At 38.3% G+C, this 24,259-nt stretch overlaps 1 protein-coding gene across 9 annotated transcripts in view; it reads right to left on the reverse strand.

Moving 5' to 3' along the window:
- The window catches only part of NSD3 (nuclear receptor binding SET domain protein 3), a 123,348-nt gene that overhangs the window by 14,079 nt on the left and 85,010 nt on the right, over window positions 1–24,259 (reverse strand). For 5 of the 9 annotated variants that reach the window (XM_017963779.4, XM_008979340.4, XM_035270273.3 and 2 more), the window contains 7 exons: window positions 22,663–22,860; window positions 22,009–22,182; window positions 16,793–16,939; window positions 13,183–13,366; window positions 6,800–7,002; window positions 5,738–5,850; window positions 4,895–5,164 (listed from right to left, as the gene is read on the reverse strand). In XM_017963779.4, the coding sequence (XP_017819268.1) occupies window positions 4,895–5,164; window positions 5,738–5,850; window positions 6,800–7,002; window positions 13,183–13,366; window positions 16,793–16,939; window positions 22,009–22,182; window positions 22,663–22,860 (1,289 nt within the window). The remainder of the gene's footprint in view (window positions 1–4,894; window positions 5,165–5,737; window positions 5,851–6,799; window positions 7,003–13,182; window positions 13,367–16,792; window positions 16,940–22,008; window positions 22,183–22,662; window positions 22,861–24,259) is intronic. The other 4 variants (XM_002756961.5, XM_002756962.5, XM_078347482.1 and 1 more) reach the window with 2 other exon arrangements.

A 24,259-nucleotide genomic window follows, 5' to 3' on the forward strand; every position in this document is an offset into this window, starting at 1 on the left:
CAGGTATGGTGGTACATATCTGTGGTCCCAACTACTCGGGATGCTGAGGCAGGAGGATCACTTGAGCCCAAGAGTTCAAGGCTGCAGCGAGCGCTGACTGCACTCCAGCCTGGGTGACAGAGCAAGACTCTGTTTCAAGGGAAAAAAAATAAAATTCATCTGTAACTGCAGCACCACAAAGTTAATTTCTTTCACCTTTTCCTTCCAGTCCTTTCTCACAAAGGACATGGACATTTTGCACCTATCAGCCTCAAATGGCTTTTCCTGTATCTAGTTTGGATTTTGCCATCAACTGATGAGCATCATTTTGCACTGTGATATGATACTGAAGGGTAGCAGAGGGGTACTGCCATCTTGGCTGCACCTACTGTTACTATACTTGATGATGTTAGGGCTAATTTTCTTCTTTTTTTTCCCTTTTTTAAAAATTTTTTTGAGATGAAGTCATGCTTTGTTACCCAGGCTGGAATGCAATGGCACGATCTCTGCTCACTGCAACCTCTACTTCCACGGGTCAGGTAATTCTTCTGCCTCAGTCTCCCGAGTAGCTGGGATTACAGGTGCATGCCACCATGCCTGGCTAATTTAAAAAAAAATATTTTTAGTAGAGACGAATTTCACCATGTTGGCAAGGCTGGTCTCAAACTCCTGACCTTGTGATCTGCCCACCTTGGCCTCCCAAAGTGCTGGGATTACAGGTGTGAGCCACTATGCCTGGGCTTTTTCTTTTTTTTCAAAGATGGGGTTTCACTATGTTGGTCAGGCTGGTCTTGAACTCCCGACCTCGGGTGATCTGCCCGCCTTGGCCTCCAAAGTGCTTAGATTACAGGCATGAGCCACCATGCCTGGCCTTCTTTTTCTTTTTTGATGGAGTTTCACTCTTGTTGTCCAGGCTGGAGTGCAATGGCACGATCTTGGCTCACTGAAACCTCCACCTCCTGAGTTCAAGCGATTCTCCTGTCTCAGCCTCCCAAATTTTAAGTTTTTAGTAGAGATGGTGTTTCACCACGTTGCTCAAGCTAGTCTTGATCGATCTCCGGACCTCAAGTGATCCACCCACCTCGGCCTCCCAAAGTGCTAGAATTAGTGAGCCACTCCACCTGGCTTAGGGCAAATTTTCTTTAGTGGAAACTAGAGGAGAATTTCAACTACATCAGCTCTACTACTTCTTTTTTCACACATTGGAATTCAAGGTAAGATTTAATTTGAAGAAATAGTTTTGTGACTTTAAAAGCTTAATCATGATTTATTATGGTTTATACTTACTAGTCTATGAAAATGAGTAAATACAGAAAAATTAAGTGCTATTATCAAATATGAGGAGAGCAAGTCTCAAACTTGTTATCACTGTAAAGATGGAAATGTTTCAGATGACCTAAAAGTGACAGATCTTTAGCCTCAAAGAGTTGCTTACTAGACTTAAAAACCATTAATTGTGAATTCAATTGTGAACAAAAAATTGTAACAAATTCAATAACTTAAAAAATGCTACAGATTTGTCCTTGAAGACTGCAGCAAAAAGGTTGTAACTGAATATTTAATACCTTAAATTTTTTTCTGAGAAAGAAACAATTTCCTAACAAGAAGTCCCGAGTTTGACTGGCCTACATTTTCAGGAATCTGTTCTATGTAGAAAGAAGGGGACTGACACATACATTCCATTTCATATTGGGCTTCTTTCCTGTAAATGCACCAAATAGCTTTTTCATGTTGCTATAATGTCTTTATGATTACACTTTTCAATGACTGTATATTTCTAGCTATTTTGTAAAAGACAAATTGTCTTACATCAGCAATCCCTCAGGTGCTAAAGAGCAGGAAAATCAAGATTGTATTTTATTCTCTTGATTATATTATTAATTTAATGTTATCTTACAACACATTTTAGAATAAGTGCAACTACTATTAAAAGGTGTTAACACAATATTAAAGTGGATGGATTTCAGGATGGCCCCATGAACTCCTATGAAATCATAGGCAAAAAATTGTATATATGACAACATGGCACTGAATTTATATAAAACATTTTGCATTATACAGTGATGTTTTAGATGTAGTTGGCCGTTGACCAAGCAGCCCAATCCACATATCAATACATCAGCAAATCCTGTTGGCTCTATATTCAAAATGTCAGAAATCCAACCACTTCCCTCCTGGCTCAACTACAACCCCAGTGTTTCCACATCACCATCGTCTTTCTCCTGGGTGACTCTAATGGTCTCCCTTTCATCACTCTTTCCTCTGTATCATAAGTTCTCCATAGCACAGCCACAGTTATCCTTTCAAAACCCAAGTGTGGCACACAGACTCTCAGGTGGCCCCTGCAACACTGCCTGCTGGTGTTCATGCCATTGTGTTGCCCCCTCCCTTGCTGAGTGTGAGCAGAACCTGTGATTAGCTTCTAACCAAAAGAATATGGCGTGGGTGTGGGGGTGATTATGTGACTTTATGACCTAAGACTTTAGTGTCTATCTTCCTGTAGTGTCTCACCCCTGCTGGCTGTAAAGATGCAAGTGGCCATGCTGGGAATCCCATGTGGCAAGGAACTGTGGGCAGCCTCTGGAGGCTGAGAGCAGCTCCTGGCCAACAACAAAACAAACAAACACACTCCAAAACAAAAACAACTGGAGTCTCTCAGCCCTATAGCTAGAGAATGGAGTTCTGCCAACAACGGTGTAAGCAGGGAAGCAGATCCTTCCCTAGTCCAGCCACAGAGGAGAACCCAGCCACAGTCAGCACCTTAACTGCTACTTGGTGAGACCTTTAGTAGAGGACCTAGTTAAGGATTGCCTGGATTTCCGACCTATATTAACTGAGAGATAATAAAATGTGTGTTGTGTCTTAATTTGCTAACTTTGTGGTAATATTTGTATGTGGCAATAGAAAACTAATAGATCAAATCAGATCAAGTCACTCCCTAGTAAAATCCTCCAGACATTCCCCATCCCATGGCGGATATGGCCAGTAAAGCCCCATCTTATCTAGCCACAGTGGCTGCCCTTCTCCCCGAAGCTCCTCTCTCTCCTCTCCTGTGACTCCTCCCCAGGTACAGAGCTCCCTTGCTGTTCTTGGAGCATGCTGCAGCCTTTACAGCTGTCTGCCTCCAGTCTGACTTACTCTTCTCCTGCACACACCTGCGAGGCTTTCTACTACACACAGGGCAAATGGCGCCTCCTCAGGCCTCCCTGAGCCAATCAATTGAAAAGGGCAATCCCTGTCACCAGCTAGCCCCTTTTCCAGCTTTATTTTTATTTACAGCAGTTAGCGGCACTCGGCATTATATATATATACGTTTATTATCTGTCTCCTCAAGCAGATCCAGTAAGGTAAGGGCTTCATGAGCCTTGTTCACTATTGTTTTCCAAGTGCTGAGAATAGTACCTGCCACATAGGAAGCAGCTTAATAAACATGTACCGAATAAGTGAATTCACTTCAAGCAATCTGACCTACAGAAATAGGTGCACAAAGGTAGATGACCAAGAACATTCATTATGAAATCTAAAAATATTTATTTATTTATTGAGAAATAGGTTAAATTATTTATTTATTGGGAAATAGGTTAAATTATTTATTTACTTATTGGCAAACAGGTTAAATAAATATGGTACATTTTACTGTGATTGAAGTGAGACTGTTATAAAGAATGAAGTAAAATCTATATGTACTGCCACAAATGTATTTATGATACAGTGTGTGAATGGAAAGAAAACAAAGTCTGATCATATTTATGTTTAGAAAACACTAAAAAAACTCTGTATTTTTATATATGTTTGTTTATAACTATATAGAAAAAGTTCTGCAAGATTACCCATCAAACTATTAACAAGTTATCTTTGATGAGGAAATGAAGAACTGAAGGGATGAAGGAAGAATTTCACTCTGCTATCTTTTTTGTATTGTACTGTATGATTTTACTGCATTAGATAGTATTTTTAAATTACAAAGCTGATTTTTTTTAAAAGGTAGAAAAATGTCAAGAGTAATTTTAGTTTGGACACAGTGGCTCATGCCTATAATTCCTGCAGTTTGGGAGGCCAAGGCAGAAGAATCACTTGAGTCCAAGAGTTTGAGACTAGCCTGGGCAACATAGTGAGACCCTCTCCAGCTACTTGGGATGCTGAAGTGGGAGGATACCTTGAGCCCAGGAGTTCAAGGCTTGAGTGAGCTATGAACACACCACTGTACTCCAGCATGGGTAACAGAATTGGGGCCCTGTTTTTAAAACAATAAAAAGACAAGTAAAAACTGTTTTACATAGAAATTACCAGTGTTCCCTCTTTCCTCCCCCTCCCACTTTTTTCTTTGGAGACAAGAGTTTTGCTCTTGTTGCCCAGGCTGGAGTGCAATGGCACATCTCGGCTTACTGCAACCTTCACTTTCAAGTGATTCTCCTGCCTCAGCCTCCCGAATAGCTGGAATTACAGCTGCCCACCACCATGCCCAGCTAAATTTTTGTATTTGTAGTAGAGATGGGGTTTCACCATGTTGGCCAGGCTGGTCTTGAACTCCTGACCTCAGGTGATCTGCCCACCTTGGCCTCCCAAGATGTTTGGATTACAGGCATGAGCCATGGCGCCTGGCCCGCTCTCTCCTTTTTATGACGAGCCACTGGTCAAATACTCAGAGTTTAAGTACATTTTATCACTGTCTTCTTATGACAGTGATAAGACTGTCTTCTTGTCTTACACTCCTTTCTGCTCAAGAAGTACCAAATTCTCAACATGGGAAGTTCTAAAATTTTACCATAAATCCCTGTTTATTTTATCCCTAGAACTACACCCTATTGAAGCATTCCTAAAAGGCTCAGGTTCTGGTCTCTTCCGCGCCCCACAACCCCATCCCATGCTACCTTCTTTTTTTCTTTTTTTTTTTTTTGCAGGTAATCTGTGCTACCTTCTTAATGCTCCTTTTGGTCCTGAGGCCCCAGCCTCTCCGCTCTGTTTTGATGATCTCTGCATCAGGGTACAGCCTCTTTGTAAAGCACTGGTTCTGACAACGATCTCCAGCTGGGCACACCTGTGGGTGGCATTCGTACTGCAACATTCTGTTCAGACACTCTGATTCCAAGCCACAAGGGTTTTCATCAGCTGGCTTGCAGTTACAGCGGGGAATCTCTGACAGGTCAGCAACCTGGATCTGCACCTTTCCTATTACTTTGTTAGCCTAGAAAACAAAATCATAAACAAGAGGGAGGCAGCAGGTAAGTTATCTGGCAACATGAACAGGAACATCTAAAACATCCACGATACTACCTCGTGGTGCAACTATGAGAAAGGCTCTTTATCTTTCACCATGAATAAGCTGAGATTAATAACCATCTCTTGCCATTTCGTTGACAAAATATCAAAGTCTCGTGAATTTTCACATATTTATCCTGGGTATTTCTACTTTCATTAGATGGAAATTTCATAACTGAAAACCAGAGAAAATACGCTTGTCTGTTGGTTCTCTGAAATAAAGGGAGTAAACACCTATATTCTCGTTTGGTGGCAAGGTAACCTGGTAGAACAAGAACAGGATTTCACAGCTATAATAGCTATGGCTCCCATTTGATGCTTCCAAAAGGAGCTCTGTTTTACAGAAGACTGACAATTAGCAAAAGTTTGTACAAGTCACAAAGGGTCTTTAACCACTAAGAGAGCAATGCATTTCATCTCAGCTATTAAATACCAATGTTTGCATAGTAAAGACTTTCTTATTTTATTTGGCAGTCCCAGGCCGCAGATAAAGACTTACTTTGATGTGTTTGTAGGGAGGAGGTTTTCTTGAGTTTTTTTCAATCTCTAGGGCTTCTTTACTTTCTCTTTGTGCTTTCAATTCCTGGAAACGTTTTGCAGCCTCTTCCAGTGCTGCCAATAAGACAATGCAAAGTATGTAAATACCAAAAACCAAACGAAAATTGATGGGATAGTCGTTTTACACTGCCTTCCCAATGCTTTACATCTGGCCTGAGATTTTCTTTTTAAAATTATTTTACTGTTTACCACCAGGATTGGGTAACAATGAAATAGGATATAACTCACTGAACACTATGCTCTGTGCATGCTGCTGCCTCAGGGAAGAGGCTCCACTTCAGTGATCAGAGGTCTCCAAGTGACCCTAAGAGCAGCTTTTCCTTGTACTAGATTTAAATTCATTTTACTCTTACCAGAAAGCCAAACTTGCTGGCAAATTTTACAATTGCAAAAGCAGTTGTAAGGCTTTTCATGGAAGTCTTTAGTACTCTTTTGTGGCAAAGGAACTTCACTTGATTAAAAAGATTATTCTCAGGCTGAGTTTGGTGGCTCATTGCTGTAATCCCAGCACTTTGGAAGGCTGAGGCGGGCAGATCACTTGAACCCAGGAGTTCGAGACCATCCTGGTCAATATGGTGAAACCCTGTCTCTATAAAAAATACAAAAGTTAGCCAGGCATGATGGCGGGGACCTGTAGCCCAGCTACTTGGGAGGCTGAGGCAAGAGAATTGGTTTACCCCGAAGTTCAAGGGTGCAGTGAGCTGTGCCACTGCATTCCAGCCTGGACAACAGACTGAGACCCTGACTTTAAAAAAAAAAAGATTATTCCTAGAATAATCTGTATTTATAAAGATCACTGAAGAAATTCCTTTCAAATACACAGCACAGTCTACAATATTGAAATGTATTTCAAACCTGGTTCTAATGTGACTGGAAGCTTATGGACAGAGGATCATGATGCCTAGTGAAAATTCTCTAATACCAGAAAAGAGAGGTGAGAAGTTGTTGAGAAACCAATGCTAAAGCTGCAGTTTTGAGTCACTGTAAACGTCATCCAGCTTACCTTTTTTGAAGGTCTTGTTAATACTAGTCTGCCCCTCAGCAAAGCTTTTGTCTCCTTCAACATAAGGGAACACTCTACCCTGGTGTACCCAGTAGTAGTCATGAGAACCAAAGAAGAACACAGGGAAGTCCCCCAAGTCATGTTTAAGGCCCTGGATGTTCAGTGGCACAGACCTGGGGTTGCAGATCTCTGCTGGCCACCATCTGAAAACAAAAGCAATTTTAGATCAAGGCAAAAAAAGAAATCACACTATTTACAAGGTTGGCAGAAGGGAAAAAAGATTTTGTGTTTTGTAATTTTCATTCAGATTCTAAGAACATAAAATGTCACATATCATTAAAAAATTAACAAATTAATGAATGAAATAGTGCACACAGACTACAGAAATTAGGCCTTAAACACCTGATCTACTTTCTTTTAAAAATTATTTCGTATTTATAAAATTCATATCATGAAAATATGTTCTAAAATGTAATAATAAAATAATACTGAACCTACTACCCAGTGATATTCCAAACCTAATTTCAATCCTAGAAAATTTACATTTCGATGGGTGGGGTTAAAAAAAAAAAAAAAGAAAAGTCAGGTTTCACCCCCAAACTTAATACTAAGATTATCCTTCAAGGTATAACAGTTGATTTCTAGTAGTCAGTGGAATCATTTTGAGAACAAACTGATGCTGTAGTAAAGAATGACCACTCCCATTCAAATCAGCATTCAGTCTCTAGTCACCTCTCGGTCAAATGTACTAGGTTTTGTATCAGTTTGTATTTCAGAATTTAATCCATCTTAGATCATAATAGACATGGAACAGAGGACAGAATGAAAATATAACTGTTTTAGGCTATGATAACTGAATACTAGAGCAGTCACTAAATGAAACTACCTGTGAGGAAATCTGATAGTTTTTTTTTTTGAGACAGAGTTTCGCTCTTGTTACCCAGGCTGGAGTGCAATGGCACAATCTCGGCTCACCGCAACCTCCGCCTCTTGGTTTCAGGCAATTCTCCTGCTTCAGCCTCCCGAGTAGCCGGGATTACAGGCACGCGCCACCATGCCCAGCTAATTTTTTGTATTTTTAGTAGAGACGGGGTTTCACCATGTTGACCAGGATGGTCTTGATCTCTTGACCTTGTGATCTACCCGCCTTGGCCTCCCAAAGTGCTGGGATTACGGACATGAGCCAGGAAATCTGATAGTTTCTAGCAAGCAGACAAATCAAGATCTGAATAATGAAGCTAACGGTCAGAAAATGAGGCCAAACTCATGGGCTTTTGCAGTAAATATATATATAGACTTTTTAATCTCTTATTTTAGATATGCCTAATAAAACAATTTTTAACACATAACTGTATTATTGAGAAGACACAGGATGACATGATTGCATTCCCATATTTATATTACAAAACTTGGTCAGTGTCACCTGAAGGTACCCTGCTGTTCATCTAAGAATTAAAAACACGGCGGTGGCTCAAGCCTGTAATCCTAGCACTTTGGGAGTCCGAGGCAGGTGGATCACGAGATCAAGAGATCGAGACCATTCTGGTCAACATGGTGAAACCCCGTCTCTACTAAAAATACAAAAAATTAGCTGGGCATGGTGGTACACGCCTGTAATCCCAGCTACTCGGGAGGCTGAGGCAGGAGAATTGCCTGAATCCAGGAGGCGGAGGTTGTGGTAAGCCGACATTGTGCCATTGCCCTGCAGCGAAATTCCATCTCAAAAAAAAAAAAAAAAAGAATTAAAAACACAGGTAAGAATCCATGTTCAAATTGTAAACCAAACAAAAACAGATTTTCTGTGATCAATATGGTTCATTCTCAGGGCAGGCTCTATTTACATCTAAACCATTTTAAGGGAATTAAATATATATACAATTACTGCCCTCACTAACGTCAGTTAGGAAGAGGCAAACATTCTGCCAGGGTTTGTTCCAGGTCCTCATATTTTCTGCCATGAAGCAACATATTGGAGTAACCAGTTATTGAAAATAAACAGCTTCATGCGGCCCACTGGGCCTGACTGGAAATAAATACATTAAGATTATTAGTTCATGGGCTGGGTGCAGTGGCTGATGCCTGTAATCCCAGCACTTTGGGAGGCCAAGACGGGCAGATCACCTGAGGTCGGGAGTTCAAGACCAGTCTGACAAACATGGAGAAACCCCCATCTGTATCAAAAATACAAAATTAGCTGGGCATGGTGGCGCATGCCTGTAATCCCAGCTACTCGGGAGGCTGAGGCTGGAGAAATCGATTGAACCCAGGAGGCAGAAGTTGTGGTGAGCTGAGACTGTGCCACTGCATTCCATCCTGGGCAACAAGAGTTTTATTCAGTCTCAAAAATAAAAATAAAAGAATTAGTTCATGGATGGAAGTTTTTCCAAAACATAAAGAAGAATCTGACCTAGATATAAAATCTCATTGGACTGTGAATTTAATTGGAGCACTGTTTTGTTTTTTTTTTAAAAAGTATAATTAAAATTTAAGTATTAAAATAAGTCAAAGATATTTTCATATTCATAACTTTAAAAAAATTACTCTGAAGTTTATTTGATGATCTGAAGGCTTCTTACATTTTTTAAGATATTTCTTATCTAGGAAAGTCTTAAATGTATTAATTTTCAAACTGTGCACCCTTTTCCACACCAGAAAGATAAATGTTTTTCAACTATGAAAGCAGCATAAGGTTCTTTTAAAAAATTAAAACAATCCAGAAATGTGTAAGAGAAAAGTGTAAATGCTTCTCCTTGTAATCTCATCCTTGACACTATTAACATTAGTTGTATTTCTTTCCAGGTATTAAAAACACATATATCAGGCCTGTAATCCCAGCACTTTAGGAGGCTGTGTCGGACAGATCACTTGAAGTCAGGAGTTCAAGACCAGCCTGGAAACATGGTGAAACCCTGTCTCTACTAAAAATTCAAAGGTTAGCCGTGCATCATGGCATGTGCCTGTAATCCCAGCTACTTGGGAGGCTGAGACAGGAGAATCTCTTGAATCTGAGAGGAGGAGGTTGCAGTGAGCTGAGATTATGCCACTGCACTGCAGCCTGGGTGACACAGCAAGACTCGTCTCAAAACACACACACACACACACACACACACACACACACACACCCTGAAAACAACAATGATGTATGTACATCTACAATTTAAAAAAAATGTATTAACACATTATGTATCACGGATGGCTTTTCATGTTACTGTATAGACATGCATTATCCTTGTATTGGCTTCACAGTATTCTACAACATGGATACACTATGATTATCTGACAAATCCTCTACTATTTGGATTACTTAAATATTTGTATTGAAATAATACTGCAATAAATACCATTATAAACACATTTTTGCCTGATTATTCATTTTTTAAAATAAATTTATTTCAGTGGAAGCGCTAGGTCAAAAGGTATACACAGTTATAGTATTGATATGTGATGTCCAACTGCCCTAGAGAAGTCGTTTAAATCTCCATGCCCTTACTGACCACAAAATTATTAATCTTCTAAACCTTTGCCAATCTGTGAATTGGGAAAAAAAACTTCTCTGTATTAATGTGCATTTATTGTTGTTAGTAAGGCTGAGCATTTTCCCATCTTTATTTACTATCTTTTACAAATTGGCTCTTTCTCTCTGTGTCCTTTTTTCTAATGAGGTTTTGGGTTTTCTTATTGAATGTAGAAAAGCGAGTATCTTCCTCCAGTTTGACAGTAACCTTTTAACATTTTATGATATCTTTTGCCAGAAAGTATAAAATTATTTATGTATTCAAATTGTCAATTTTAAAAAAGGACTTAGAAGGTTTTTGTTGTATATTGAAAAATATACAACAAAGGCCGGGCTTGGTGGTTTACACCTGTAATCCCAGCACTTTGGGAGGCTAAGACTGGCAGATCATGAGGTCAGGAGTTCAAGACCAGCCTGGTCAACATGGTAAAACCCTGTCTCTATCAAAAATAGAAAAATTAGCCAGGCATGATGGTGCACGCCTGTAATCCCAGCTACTTGGAAGGCTTAAGCAGGAGAATTGCTTGAAGCTGGGAGGCAGAGGTTGCAGTAAGCTGAGATCATGCCACTGCACTCCAGGCTGGGATAGAGCGAGATTCCATCTCAAAAAAACAAAAACAAAAACCCAAAAGCAAGAAAAACGGGGGAGGTTTGATCTTTTGATCTTAATACCCCAGATCCCAGCTAAAAATGAAGTTCCAAAATTTAAATAGGTAAACATGTAGTATATTTAAAAGAGAGAGAACAGGCCAGGCGCGGTGGCTCACGCCTATAATCCCAGCACTTTGGTAGGCCAAGGTGGGCAGATCACGAGGTCAAGAGATGAAGACCATCCTGACCAACATGGTGAAATCCCATCCTACTAAAAATACAAAAATTAGCTGGGTGTGGTGGCACAATCCTAGTCCCAGCTACTCAGGAGGCTGAGGCAGAGGTTGCGGTGAGCCAAGATCATGCCACTGCATTCCAGCCTGGTGACAGAGCTAGACTCCATCTCAAAAAAAAAAAAAATGGGGAGAGAGAACATAGCTCTTGCTGAAAGAATTACAATATGTTTGAAATTCTAGAAATATATTTTACAGCCAGATGTGGTAGCTCACACCTGTAATCCCAGCACTTTGGGAGGCTGAGGCGGGTGGATCAGTTGAGATCAGGAGTTTGAGACGAGCCTGGCCAACATAGATGAAACCCATCTGTACTAAAAATACAAAAATTAGTCAGGTGTGGTATCAGGCACCTGTAATCCCGGCTACTTGGGAGGCTGAGGCAGGAGAATCGCTTGAACCTGGGAGGTGGAGGTGCAGTGAGCCAAGATCACTCCAGCCTGAGTGACAGAGCGAGACTCTGTCTCAACAAGCAAACAAACAAAGAAATATATTTTACCTAGGATTCTAACTGAAAAGCAGAACTCTATTGTGCTATCTTGAAAAGTATCTATTTTCTTAATAAAATGATAAATATATGCCTCAAAATGTAGAGTTTTCAAGTTTTTTTTTTTGAGACCGGGTCTTGCTCTGTTGCCCAGCCTGGAGTGCAGTGGCACAATCATGGCTCACTGCAGCCTTAACTTCCTGGGCTCCATCAATCCTCCAGACTCAGTCTCCCAAATAGCTAGGATGCTACCACACCTGGCATGCCATTATGCCCAGCTATATTTATATATTTTGTAGAGACATGGTTTTGTCATGTTGCCCAGGCTGGTCTTGAACTCCTCAGCTCAAACAATCTAACCGCTCCAGCCTCCTACAGTGCTAGGATTACAGGCACAAACCACTGTACCTGGCCAAGTTTTAAAACTGTATCAGTATATCTGTCCAGTGAAGGCTCATTAAAATCCTTAAAGGAGAAAGTATTATTAAAATAATGGTACTCACTCACTTCCTGCTTCATTCCCTTAAGCCTTTTAATGGAATAATCTCCCTTAAATTCTAAAATGTTTTCTCTTTACAGACGGGTTAGGGCTTTCGGCTAGAACAAAATGGACCAGATTCAGGGGCAAAGAGCTATTTTGGCCAGAATATAAACTTGATTTTATTAGAAATAAGAAATCAACATATATCTAACTAAGACACAAAGAAAAGACCATCTCAGGCCAAGTGTGGTGGCTCATTCCCATAATCCTAGCACTTTGGGAGGCTCAGGCAGGAGGATCACTTGAGCCTAGGAGTTTGAGACCAGCCTGGGCAATATAATGAGACCACCCCCCATCTCACTACATTTATTTAATTTAAATAAAAAAAATTATCTCCACTGTCCACATAAGACCTTTTATTCCAAAAATCTAGTAGTACATAGTTCATTAGTATAAAACAACTTTCAGAACTTCAAAACAAACATTGGTGGGCATGGTGGCTCACGCCCATAATCTTAGCACTTTGGGAGGCTGAGGCAGACAGAGCTTGACTCATGAGTTTGAGACCAGACTGGGCAATATGGTGAAACATCATCGTGTCTACTAAAAATACAAAAAAACCTGCCAGGCGTGGTCGTGTATGCTTGTAATCCCAGCTACTCTGGAGACTGAGGTGGGAGGATGGCTTGAGTCAGCAGGTGGAGGGTGCAGTAAGCTGAGATCACACCACTGCACTCCAGCCTTGGCTCAAACAAACAAACAAACAAACAAACAAACAAACAACAGCCAATGCACCAATCCCAAAGAAAAATAAAACGAAAATCAATAATGAATTAGGAACATAACCTTCCCAACCCCTTAAAAACCCAGACTCAAACATGGTGCTTTTCTTTCTTTTTCAAGGAAGTAGGTCCATGCTGTCTACCTAATCTATCTCCAAGTCACTCCACATCCAGAGTATGAAACTGGTCTGCATAAATGACTGAATACTTCCTCTTTGTCCTTGGAAAAACTTGCCTGTAATTTCCCAATTTGACCCAAACAATCTGCTTGTAATGTAGTTTCTTGCCAGCTTTACAGTCATTACAATTCCAGCAGCCTTCTGGCATTTCTATGCTCAGGCATTCCGGGTGGAAGGAAGCTGGGCACGATTCACAGCAGAGCAATCTTCCACCTTGAAACAAATAAACAGTCTTAATAACTGAGAAAAGAGGAGAGAGAAAAAGAAAGAAAAAGGAGAAAGTTACCTTTTCTGCACATTAAATTTGATTCAAATTGGGGGGAAATAACAAAGGGACTGAATCATATCTACAGTGATGGATTAAAATAGCAAACCAACATATTTAGCTACTTTTCAGGGTTTCAGAGGCCAGAAACTCAGAGCTACTGAGTAGTATCAAAAGCACATATGTACTCTTTACTCCTTTAAACTATGGGATATTGAGGTATCAGTTTAGAAGCTAAACTCCTAAAATATGACCAAATTGATGCATAAAATCTTTGACTAAGTAGATTTGATAGTAGGTTTTTCAAACATGTAAGTAGCAACTTTCTTTTCTCCTTCAGAGGTAAGAAAGCAAGTCATCATTGTATTTTAATCCAGTGCCATGGTTAACTAAATCCCTTTACAATATAATTATCAATAAAGAAAACGGCCAATAGATTGATCAGTATTTTTCTCTTTCCATAAAGAAAAAGCAAAAGGAACATAGAATCTCAAATCAGTGATTATGTTATCATTACCTTTTGATGAAGATATACAGGCTATACAGCAGTGGTTTGCAATTTTTTCATCACCAAGGATCCCCCTTTCCCTCCTCATGAACCCACATGATTTCAAGTATTTTTCAACAACCAAAACACCTGTGTGTGTGTGTGTGTGTATACTCTCTCTATATAGAGATTATATCTTGAGACAGGCTCTCACTATCTTGCCCAGGCTGGTCTTGAACTCCTGGCTTCAAGCAATCCTCCTGCCTCAGCCTCCCAAAGTGCTGGGATTACAGGCGTGAGCCACCATGCCCGGCTAAAATCTGCATTTTAAAAGTAACAATTTCTCCAATTTTTATTAGCCAAAGAAATATAAAACTGCCAGTCAGAGATTCTGATTCCAATAACAAAACTAGTATTATCACATTAAATTGTTAAAATCATAGCCAAATTTTAAAAACTCATACACCCTGATTCTGTACAAATGTGTAATTCTGTTAGATTTTCTGAAATATCAAACACAGTTTAAAAATTTTGTTTACATAAGTCTCTTCTGACTTTATATTGAGAACCACTGCTTTATAGCATAAAATTAAGTAGTTATCAGTATAGAATGAAGTATCATATGCAAGGAGCTCCCTCCAAGTTCCCTATCAAAACTCTTTCCTTTTAGATACATAAAATACTCTCTGGATTGAGACCAAAACAAGTGCAGCAAACAAAATAGTTTGAAATGCTAAGAAATATGAAACTCTGGGAGTAAATTGGGTATTTCTAATGTTTTTAATATGTGAGAGAGAATGTGGTTAACCACTGAAGATGAAATATAATATAGACATTTACTGCAAAAAAAGGATCTTTTCATTGGAAAATCAGGTCTATAACCCAAGAGTGTACAGAGATTTAAAGTCTCATAAGTAAAAAGGTAAGAGCCCTCTATACAACTTTATCAAATCACATGCTGCAACCTTCTGAGGGCTTGCTACCAATTTTCCAGAAAATCTTGTCTTCCTATATTTTCAAACTTCTGATTAACATAAAACCAAAAAGAAAATCCATATACAACCCACAATGAATTAAACTGCTATATTTCCTCTGCTTAAAAGCTTTTACTTCAATCATCAGGATTTTTTTTCCCTTGGATTACATCTCAATATGGATTAACCGGTTCAATTCACCAACCTAGAGATCAGATGCTCAAGTGCTCTAAACTTAGGTAGGGAATTTTCTTATAAATTTAAAGTAAAATGAGATTATTCATTTTTTTTCTTGTTTTTTGTCAGCATTTTCACGAGCAGAGATTATTCCTTTTTTTTTTTTTTGCATCAGAACGGAATGACCAGTAGGAAGAAAAGTCTGCAAACAGCTTTAGAGGACATGTGATTATTAGCACTGATGTAGAAAAGTCAGGCCAGCCATTTTTAATATGATGGAATGTTTCTTAATTTGAAGTCTTATTTCAGAGGAAATACAGAGCCAGAATCATCAGAGAAAAATCAACATGATAAAAATGTTTAAAATACACAAGGGAAATAAAAAAAAAATATGAATGGTCCACCTTGGTGCTATGCAAGAAAACTAGGATGCAGGAGAAGTAAGATATGGTTCAAGCTAGGCAAACAGAGGGCTCAAAATAATTTCAATTCATGTCAAAGTTAATACTGAGTACTGAAAACAAAGTAAGCAACAACTGAATTAATCTAATTTTATACAGATACCAGTAGGGAAATAAAGCATTTCCTAAAATGTCTCAGGCAGAATAACTAACTATGGAGTAAGTCAAACCTATGTTCATTTTGTTTTGGAAGTATCATCCATAAGGTAATATAATCTGGGGAAAAAACCAAAAAAGCCAATACTCTCATCAATACTTCTAGTATGTTCAATGCACCTTGCTTAGTTGTCCTTTCTTTTAGTCATGAGTTGCCACTTCAGATGTGTGACAAAGAGCAAAGATACATCAAACAGGCAACACAACTTTTTCAAAAGCCCATTTCAAATACACCGTGTGTGTGTGTGTGTGTGTGTGTGTGTGTGTGTGTGTTTAGTTACGAATGAAGTTTTCTTTAAAGATTCTGAACCTGGTCCCAGATCATAATTGGAATGTATATAGGAAAGGCCCTCACCTTTCAAGCTCATTTATTTTTCCCTGTGGGATAATAACTCCCCAAATAATACATCTTTGTTAAATCATTTTTATAACAGGTAGGTTATGGAAAACTAAACAGAATATAAAGTTTTCTTCCATAGATTAAATTAACTGGGAGAACAGAAATATACATTTAACTCTTGGTACTGTGTGGATAATTATCCAACAACAATTCAGCTGGGCTACCTTCCAGCATCCAGTATTAGGGGTATTCTCCCCCATCAGGTTCCCACCAATGTTTCATAAGGGAAGGGCAACTAGTTTTCATAGCCTCTTAACCAAACATCTAAGAAGCACAATGACAGAATGTATTCTAAAAGCAATCTTTAAGTATCAGCATCTTAGTTTCCTTCTTTTAATAACCTACCTTGTTATTTAGTTGCAAGTTAGTAACAAATTATAACCTATCTTTTCTATTTCAACTTGAATGATAGTTTCACACCAGGAAAAAGAGAAAGAACATTTAGAATATGATTCTATATTTATACTGACCAAAATCCTAGTCTTCCTATTTTAATAACTTATACATATGGAATGTGTGAAAATTTATTCAAGGGAAGAATAAGTAAAAATTTGCAATAATGGAATTATTTTAAGCCCTTTTTAATAATTGTGCAGCCATATGAAGACACAGTCACAACCACCAAGGTAGAATTTACCAAAAGCAACAGATGGTGCTTGACAGGCATACATTTCCCCCCTACATTGAAAGAGAAAAAAAATAGGAAATGCAAAAATAAAAGCAAGAGAAACTATTTTGATTATTACCTTTCTCACATTTCTTTTTGGAAGCTGACGAAGAAGGAATCATAGGTAATTTCATCAACTCAGCACGATTTGATTCATTCAGTAGGTAGTGGGACTTATAGGCATATGAACTGAACATGGGGTCTGAATGGTCCTGAACTATCAGCCCTATACGAAACAAACAGAAAGAGATGAGCTGCAATGAAACTACCCATGATTCCATGAGGAAAAAATAAACCAACACCTATTATGTATGCTTCAAAGTTGGGGTGGGGAGGGTGAAAATGAGAATATGAAGAAAAAAGAAAGATCTGACAGAAAGGTTTTCTACAGTTTTCAAAGGGAGTCTGAACTACTCAATTCCTTATCCCTATATATTATAGAAACCTATATACTGCAGAAGAAAACTTCAAATAATTTGAAGATATAAACAACACTTGACATCATACTGAAAACCCCTTAAGAAAAACAAAGCTACACTGCTGCATATTTGGATGTACAATGACGATAACCCAAAGAACGACATGATATTATTTATCACGTAATGAGATAGAAATCAGAATCATTTACTTAATGTAAGCAGACCCTATCTACCTTCAATATATCAAGTAGTGCTTTAAGGCAGAATGGAGTCTCTCCTTTTCTCTATTCACATCTTCAGACATACTCAAAGAAATCCTAACTTTCTCTGCCAGATAATGAAACTCTTCTCTATCAATATGGTACATGTTTTATTTCATTTATATTGTGTGTGTATACACAAACATACATATATATATATATATATATATTTTTTTTTTTTGAGACAGCCTTTTGCCCTATCACCCAGGCTGAAGGGTAGGGAATTATATTATATTTTTTTGAGACAGAGTCTTGCTCTGTCACCCAGGCTGGAGGGTAGTGGTGTGATTGTGGCTCACTGAAACTTTGAATTTCTGGGCTCTAGTGATCCTCTGGCCTCAGCCTCTCAAGTAGCTGGGATTATAGGTATGTGTTACCACACCAGGCTAATTTTTAAATTTTTTTGTAGAGATGGGGTCTATAATAGCTTTTGTGCCCAGGCTGGTCTCTAACTTGTGGCCTTAAGTAATCCTCCCACCTTGACCTTACAAAACATTGGGATTACAGGCATGAGCCACTGTGCCAGGCCTGGTACATGATTTTAAAGGAGCCATGATTTCCTGAACTTTACTAAGGTAGTGCAAACATTTTTTCCCTGCTACAATATAAAGTGATTACCAACTTAAGGGTTAATAAAAGTAATCCTTTTGATCTACCAATTATAGCTATGCTACTTAGAGGAAAATACTAAAGCTACCTGAGGTTCCCTCTTCTTTCCCTTCCCCTTCCTCCAGTTAATTCATGATGTAGCTATAAGCCACTCCTAAACCTAGGCAACTGTGAGACCATGGGACATTTCTCTATCCTCTGTCTTGGTTACTGGTCAGTGTATAATGATGTAGGATTTTACAACACAAATTATGGCAGCAGTTTTATTTAGAGATCATTTTGAAGGGAAGGGAAGTTACCATTTACTTTTTTCTGTGGGCATTATCTTCATTTGATGCTACCCTACACTGAGATGCATTCGAGAAATATCTCTGACCTAGAAGACAGAATGGAACCTGAAATTACTAACAATATGACAATCTTCTTTTTGTTTTGTTTCTTTTTGAGACAGGGTCTCGCTCTGTCACCCAGGCTAGAGTCCAGTGGCAGAAACACAGCTCACTACAGTTTGACCTCCTGGGCTCAAGTGATCCTACCACCTCAACCTCCAGAGTAGCTAGGACTACAGGTGCATGCTACCATGCCTGGCTAAGTTTTTGATTTTTTTTTTGGCAGAGACGAGGTCTTGCTGTGTGGCCCAGGCTGGTGTTGGATTCCTGGGTTCAAACAATCCTCCCACCCTGGCATCTCAAAATGTTGGAATTACAGGCGTGAGCCATAGTGCTCAGCCAGAATCCGCTAATAAAAGTTATATAGGCTGGGCACAGTGGCTCATGCCTATAATTCCAGCACTTTGGGAGGCTGAGGCAGGTGAATCACCTGAGGTTGGGAGTTTGAGACCAGCCTGACCAACATGAAGAAAACTTGTCTCTACTAAAAATACAAAAAAATTAGTTGGGTGTGGTAGTGCATACATGTAATCCCAGCTACTCGGGAGGCTGAGGCAGGAGAGTCGCTTGAACCGGGGAGGCGGAGGTTGCAGTGAGCCAAGATTGCACCATTGCACTCCAGCCTGGGTAACAAGAGTGAAATTCCATTGCAAAAAAACCCCAAAAGTTATATAATGTTGAAATGAACTTCATACATTTACTAGAGGGAGATGGTGTAGTGTAAAAGAATATGGGCTTTGAAATAAGAATGATCAAGTACAAACACTGGTCCCTCCATTTAACAATTTGTGTGACCTTAGGTAAATTATTTAATCTGGGTTTCAGTGTTCTCATCTGTATACCATGGAGAGAGAACTTCTTAGGGAAACTGTGGCAATTCATTCAGATGGTGTTTAGTAAAGTTTGACTTACATATGCAAAATAAATTGCTGTATTTCCTGTTAAAATGAAAACTCCAGCCTACATTATCCATTTAACATTATTACCATTACAAAGAAAGGCAAAGAATGCTAAGTAACTTATTTTATACAACCCTCTAGATAAAAGGAGATGCTAAAGAATATACACTACACTGAAAAATGTCTGCACACTTCTTGTAACTCCATAATTAGGTGGGAGTTAGAAGAGGAGCAATGTTCCTCCAAACCCTGAAACATTTAAAAAAATATTTCCAGATATTGCAGTCCTTAAGAAGTAGCTTGATTATCTGAAACACCCAATAACCAAGAACTAAGAGAAAATCTATGTGGAGGGAAAAATTCTGCGATGCAAGAAACAAGCAAAACAAGTTAAGTTTTCTAATAACCAAATATAAATGATTAAAGTGTTTCTTTCTGTGTTATTACGGTTATGTCTCCTTAAAAAAGGTGACCTTTATAAATACTTATAAAAGAACACATATTATTTACTTCTGATTTAAGACTTCCCAACATCTGATCTATTTACAGTAAGTCTTTGTCAAATGCTAGAAAATAAAATGAAGGTTTCTGTTTACCATACAAGGTTTTACCATTAAAATATTTGGGAATTAAATAATTTTGCTTAAATAGGCATTTTAATTCAGTAAATCTTCCAGAATAACTGTCAAATTGATAAGATGTAAATACAGATTCTGTTGTTCAAACATGAATTTTCCATCCACTTACATTATTCTCAGAATTTTAATCTACTCATGTAAGTCAAATTTAACAAAATGGTTATAGAGTTTCTATATAAGCGGACCATTTTCCAGCTGTCCTAAATTGAAAATGCTGTATTTTGTTTCACTGCTTACTGTAGCCTCGAACTCCTGGGCTCAAGTGATCCTCCCTCCTCAGCCTCTTGACGTGCTGGAATCATAGGCACACACTACCATGCTTGGCTAATTCTTTTATTTTTTGTAGAGATGAGGTCTTGCTATGTTGCCTAGGCTAGTCCTGAACTCCTGGGCCTTAAGCAATCCACCCGCCTCAGCCTCCCAAAGTATGGGATTACAGGCATGAATTACTATGCCCAGCATGAAAATACCTACTTTAAAGGTATCCCAATTATTGAATGAAGTAGAGCAAAAGAGAATATTGATTAATCTACTGATGGCATTTGATTCAGAATGTGCCCCAACATAATAGTTATAAACTTGATATTAAAATGCTGGCTAAATTATGCATGCTTATACACTGACAGGAAATGTTAGTGCCTAGAAATGGTAGAATAGAGTTTGCAAAAACAGTAAGAGGACTTTGTTATCACTGCCATTCATCTGTTTAAAAGACTCTAAAGCTAAACATACAACTGATAATATAATAATGTCTTCTAATCATTACTTTCTTAGGATGCAGAGATGAGAAAGGCAATGAGTGACAACTTTTTATTTATTATTTGCCCACCTATTAAAATATGGCAGGAAGCATTTCAGACCTACTCCTCCATGATGCCAGCCAGGTTTCAGAGCAGGATACGGTTGTCACTGCTTTACTTAGGAAAGACACAGTGCTTCCTGCTCCAAAGGCAGACAGTCACATGTGCTTATAAAACAGGCAAACAAAAAGTAGTGTCTACTATAAAACTTGTTGGCTACTCCACAAAGGACTACCATTATTTAATCTTTTACTGCCTACCTCCAGGTAATTTTTTCATAATGAGAGATACAAAAGCAAAACCATCTAAGATCTATCATTCTACCTAAACTCTTTTAAAAAGTTGTTATGGTACTTTCACCAAATTAAAATAACTGTCTCCTAAAGCAGAATCAACCAAACAAAAACCACTTTCATCTTTAATATGGTCTATATAGAATCTAATGGGCATAATGGGCCTTAGAGGCCTTGAGAATAGTTCACACCGAGGGAAGGTCAGAAAACTTAGCTCTTAAATTAAAAACAAAACAAAAACAATTAGTTGGTTTTTATAATGCTTACTACGTACCAAAAAAGTTTTATTTTAATATAGCTGAGATAAAGCCAGATATTCTGTGTAACATCAACTAAAGCAGTCCCATTTTAGATTTATCACAAACACAAGTTCACTGGCCCCCACAGGGGCACAGTATTGTTTTTAGTTGATCAATCTCTTGGCATACTTAAATATCAACAGCTGGCAGTGAGAAAGCCCACATGGCTGGCTCTGAACTAATACCACTACATATGCTGCCTTGGTTGTGTCTCATCAGGCCTTCCTCAATGCCAGACCAAAACATTATGATAAAACACAACATAAACAACGGAAAAATAAATGTGCTAGTCTTGCCTTCCAAGTGAAGTCTTAGTCGGTTGAAAGGTCTGTTTTAAGATTATGACATGGGAAGGACCTACTTTGAATAGAAGAATTGTAGAAGGGAAAAAATTAATCTTTTCATGCTCTGAACAGAAAAACTAAGAACTATAATTCTGTTATTTTTAGAAATGCAGATTTTAGCTTAACATATGGAAAAATTAATATTTTAACACATTGGACATCTAGCATCATAAAAGTTACTGGAAATGTTCATCTCTCTCAGGGATATATTACAGGGGAATTTTGCACTGGGTAGGAGATTGTACTAGATGGCCTGAGTCCTTTCCCAATGCTGAGACTGTATGTTAATGGAGAAATATGCCAATGACCTCAAAAATAAATGAAGAGAAAAGTTAAGACACTCACCTCTGGCACAAACGAAACAAAAGCCTACATTTACAGCAGAAGAAGAATTACTGCTCCGTTTGGAATGATTACTACAGATGAGAATGTAGGAGGATACTAACATGCTTCCGGCCGCAATGCAAGCATCTCCAGTGTGATAGGCAACTGGACATCTCAAACATCTCATCATGCGGCCTGTTTAAAGACAAGTCAAAGAGGAATCTAATAAGGCATCAGTGGGGCATACAATGAAGTTTCTGGAGTTGGGCTTTTTTGGGTTCCCATTCGATGCTAGCTATAGTAAGATAAAAAGCATTTTGTCTTCCCTAGTCTGGCTCTGTCATTCTATGCTACACAGCCCCTAAATGTAAGCCTAATAGTCACTTAGAGATCATCCAAAAAAAAAAATTATTTGTTCCAATGCTGCAGAGATGGTGGTATCCAATATGGCACCTACATAAAGATTTCGAGGGTATTTGGAACACATGGAATTTTCTTCTCATGGTCTGAATATAGAATGTAATTTCTACTTAACATGCTATGTACTGTGGCTGAACTGTTAAAGCTAGAGCTATACAGAGGGAGAATGCCCTGTGTTGTTTGAAATATATGCTTGATGTTATTTGCCACTGCACTTAAAACAACAATCTTTGACTCCTTCTTCAGCTATTTTACCTTTACTTGCTTTGTGGATGTCTTTCTCCATAGAGCAGGTAGAGCAGCAGTGCTGAGGACAGCGGAATCCTTTTGATTCAAAGATGGCAGTGGGGAATTTGCGGACACAGGCTTCATGATAAAATTTCCCACAAGCACCAACAGAACAACGCTTCACATCTTTACCAGACACTTTACATGAAAAACATGGGTGCTGCCCTGGAAAATTAGTGAGGAATACAAATTAAATAAAATGGACTAAAGCATATTCAAGTAGAACCAGCTATAGACATCAAACAGCTACTCCTAAAACAGACTCTATTACCATATGTAAGAATTTAATACACAACAAAGCATTTAAAATAAATGCTAAATTAAAAGTATGTTTTAGGCCAGGTGCAGTGGCTCACGCCTGTAATCCCAGCACTTTGGGAGGCTGAGGCAGGCAGATCACAAGGTCAGGAGATTGAGACCATCCTGGCTAACACAGTGAAACTCTGTCTCTACTAAAAATACAAAAACTTAGCGGGGATTGGTGGCAAGGGCCTGTAGTCTCAGCTACTCAGGAGGCTGAGGCAGGAGAATCGCTTGAGCCCAGGAGTGGAGGCTGCAGTGAGCCAAGATCATGCCACTGCACTCTAGCCTGGGCGACAGAGTGAGAAGTGAGACACTGTCTCAAAAAAAAAAAAAAAAAAGTTATATTTTAAATTTTGCTAGAATAATTGATTATCAATTCAGAGACAAAATACTAAAAACAATTTAGATCTCCAAAACTGATTCCATAGAAAATCCAAAAGAGAATTTGTTTAACATCTGGTAGCAGAGAGAAGCAAAGTCTTCCCCACAGAGAATAAATAAATTACCAAAGGAATGACAGATTCCATTAGCTAATCACTGATTATTTCTATGTGCAAAACAGACATAAAATGAAAACTTACAATCCTAATAAAAAAAAAAATTACAGCTAGACATATCTTATTTAAACTACAGAAAATCAAAGACAAAGAAAATATTCAAATTATCCACAGGAAAGACAATTATTTTCAAACAGAGCTGACTGAAAGAAAAATATAGAAGCCAAAAAACGATAGAATGCTATCTTCAAAGGGCTGAAAGAAAATAATTAACAAACCAGCATTCTATATCCATTGAAAATATTCTTTAAGAATGAAGTGAAATCAACATTCACTGGGAAGAATTAACAAAACCTAGTTCTTTGAAAAAGGATAATAAAACTGATACATCTGGTAAGAATAACTAATAAAAAAAGGAAAAAAGTCCTAGTATTAATATCAGAAATGAAAAATGGAACATCACTACAAATCCTACAAACATTAATAAGATAGTAAAAGGATATCATTATACTTTTGCTAATAAATTTGAACATTTAGATGAATGGAGAGATTCCTAGAAAAAAAGAACTTATCAACACTGGCACAAAAACAGGAAACATGAATAGTTCTGTAAACTATTAAAAGAAATTGAAGCTATAATTGGAAATCTTTCAACAACAACAAAAAATTTAGGCCCAAATGGCTCCACTGGTGAATATGGCAGACATTCAAGGAAGAAAATAATGCCAAATATGAAAAAGTTAAACAGGAAAAGGGGGAGAAAC

The sequence above is a fragment of the Callithrix jacchus genome, chromosome 13, assembly GCF_049354715.1.
Source record: "Callithrix jacchus isolate 240 chromosome 13, calJac240_pri, whole genome shotgun sequence".
NCBI lineage: Eukaryota > Metazoa > Chordata > Mammalia > Primates > Cebidae > Callithrix > Callithrix jacchus.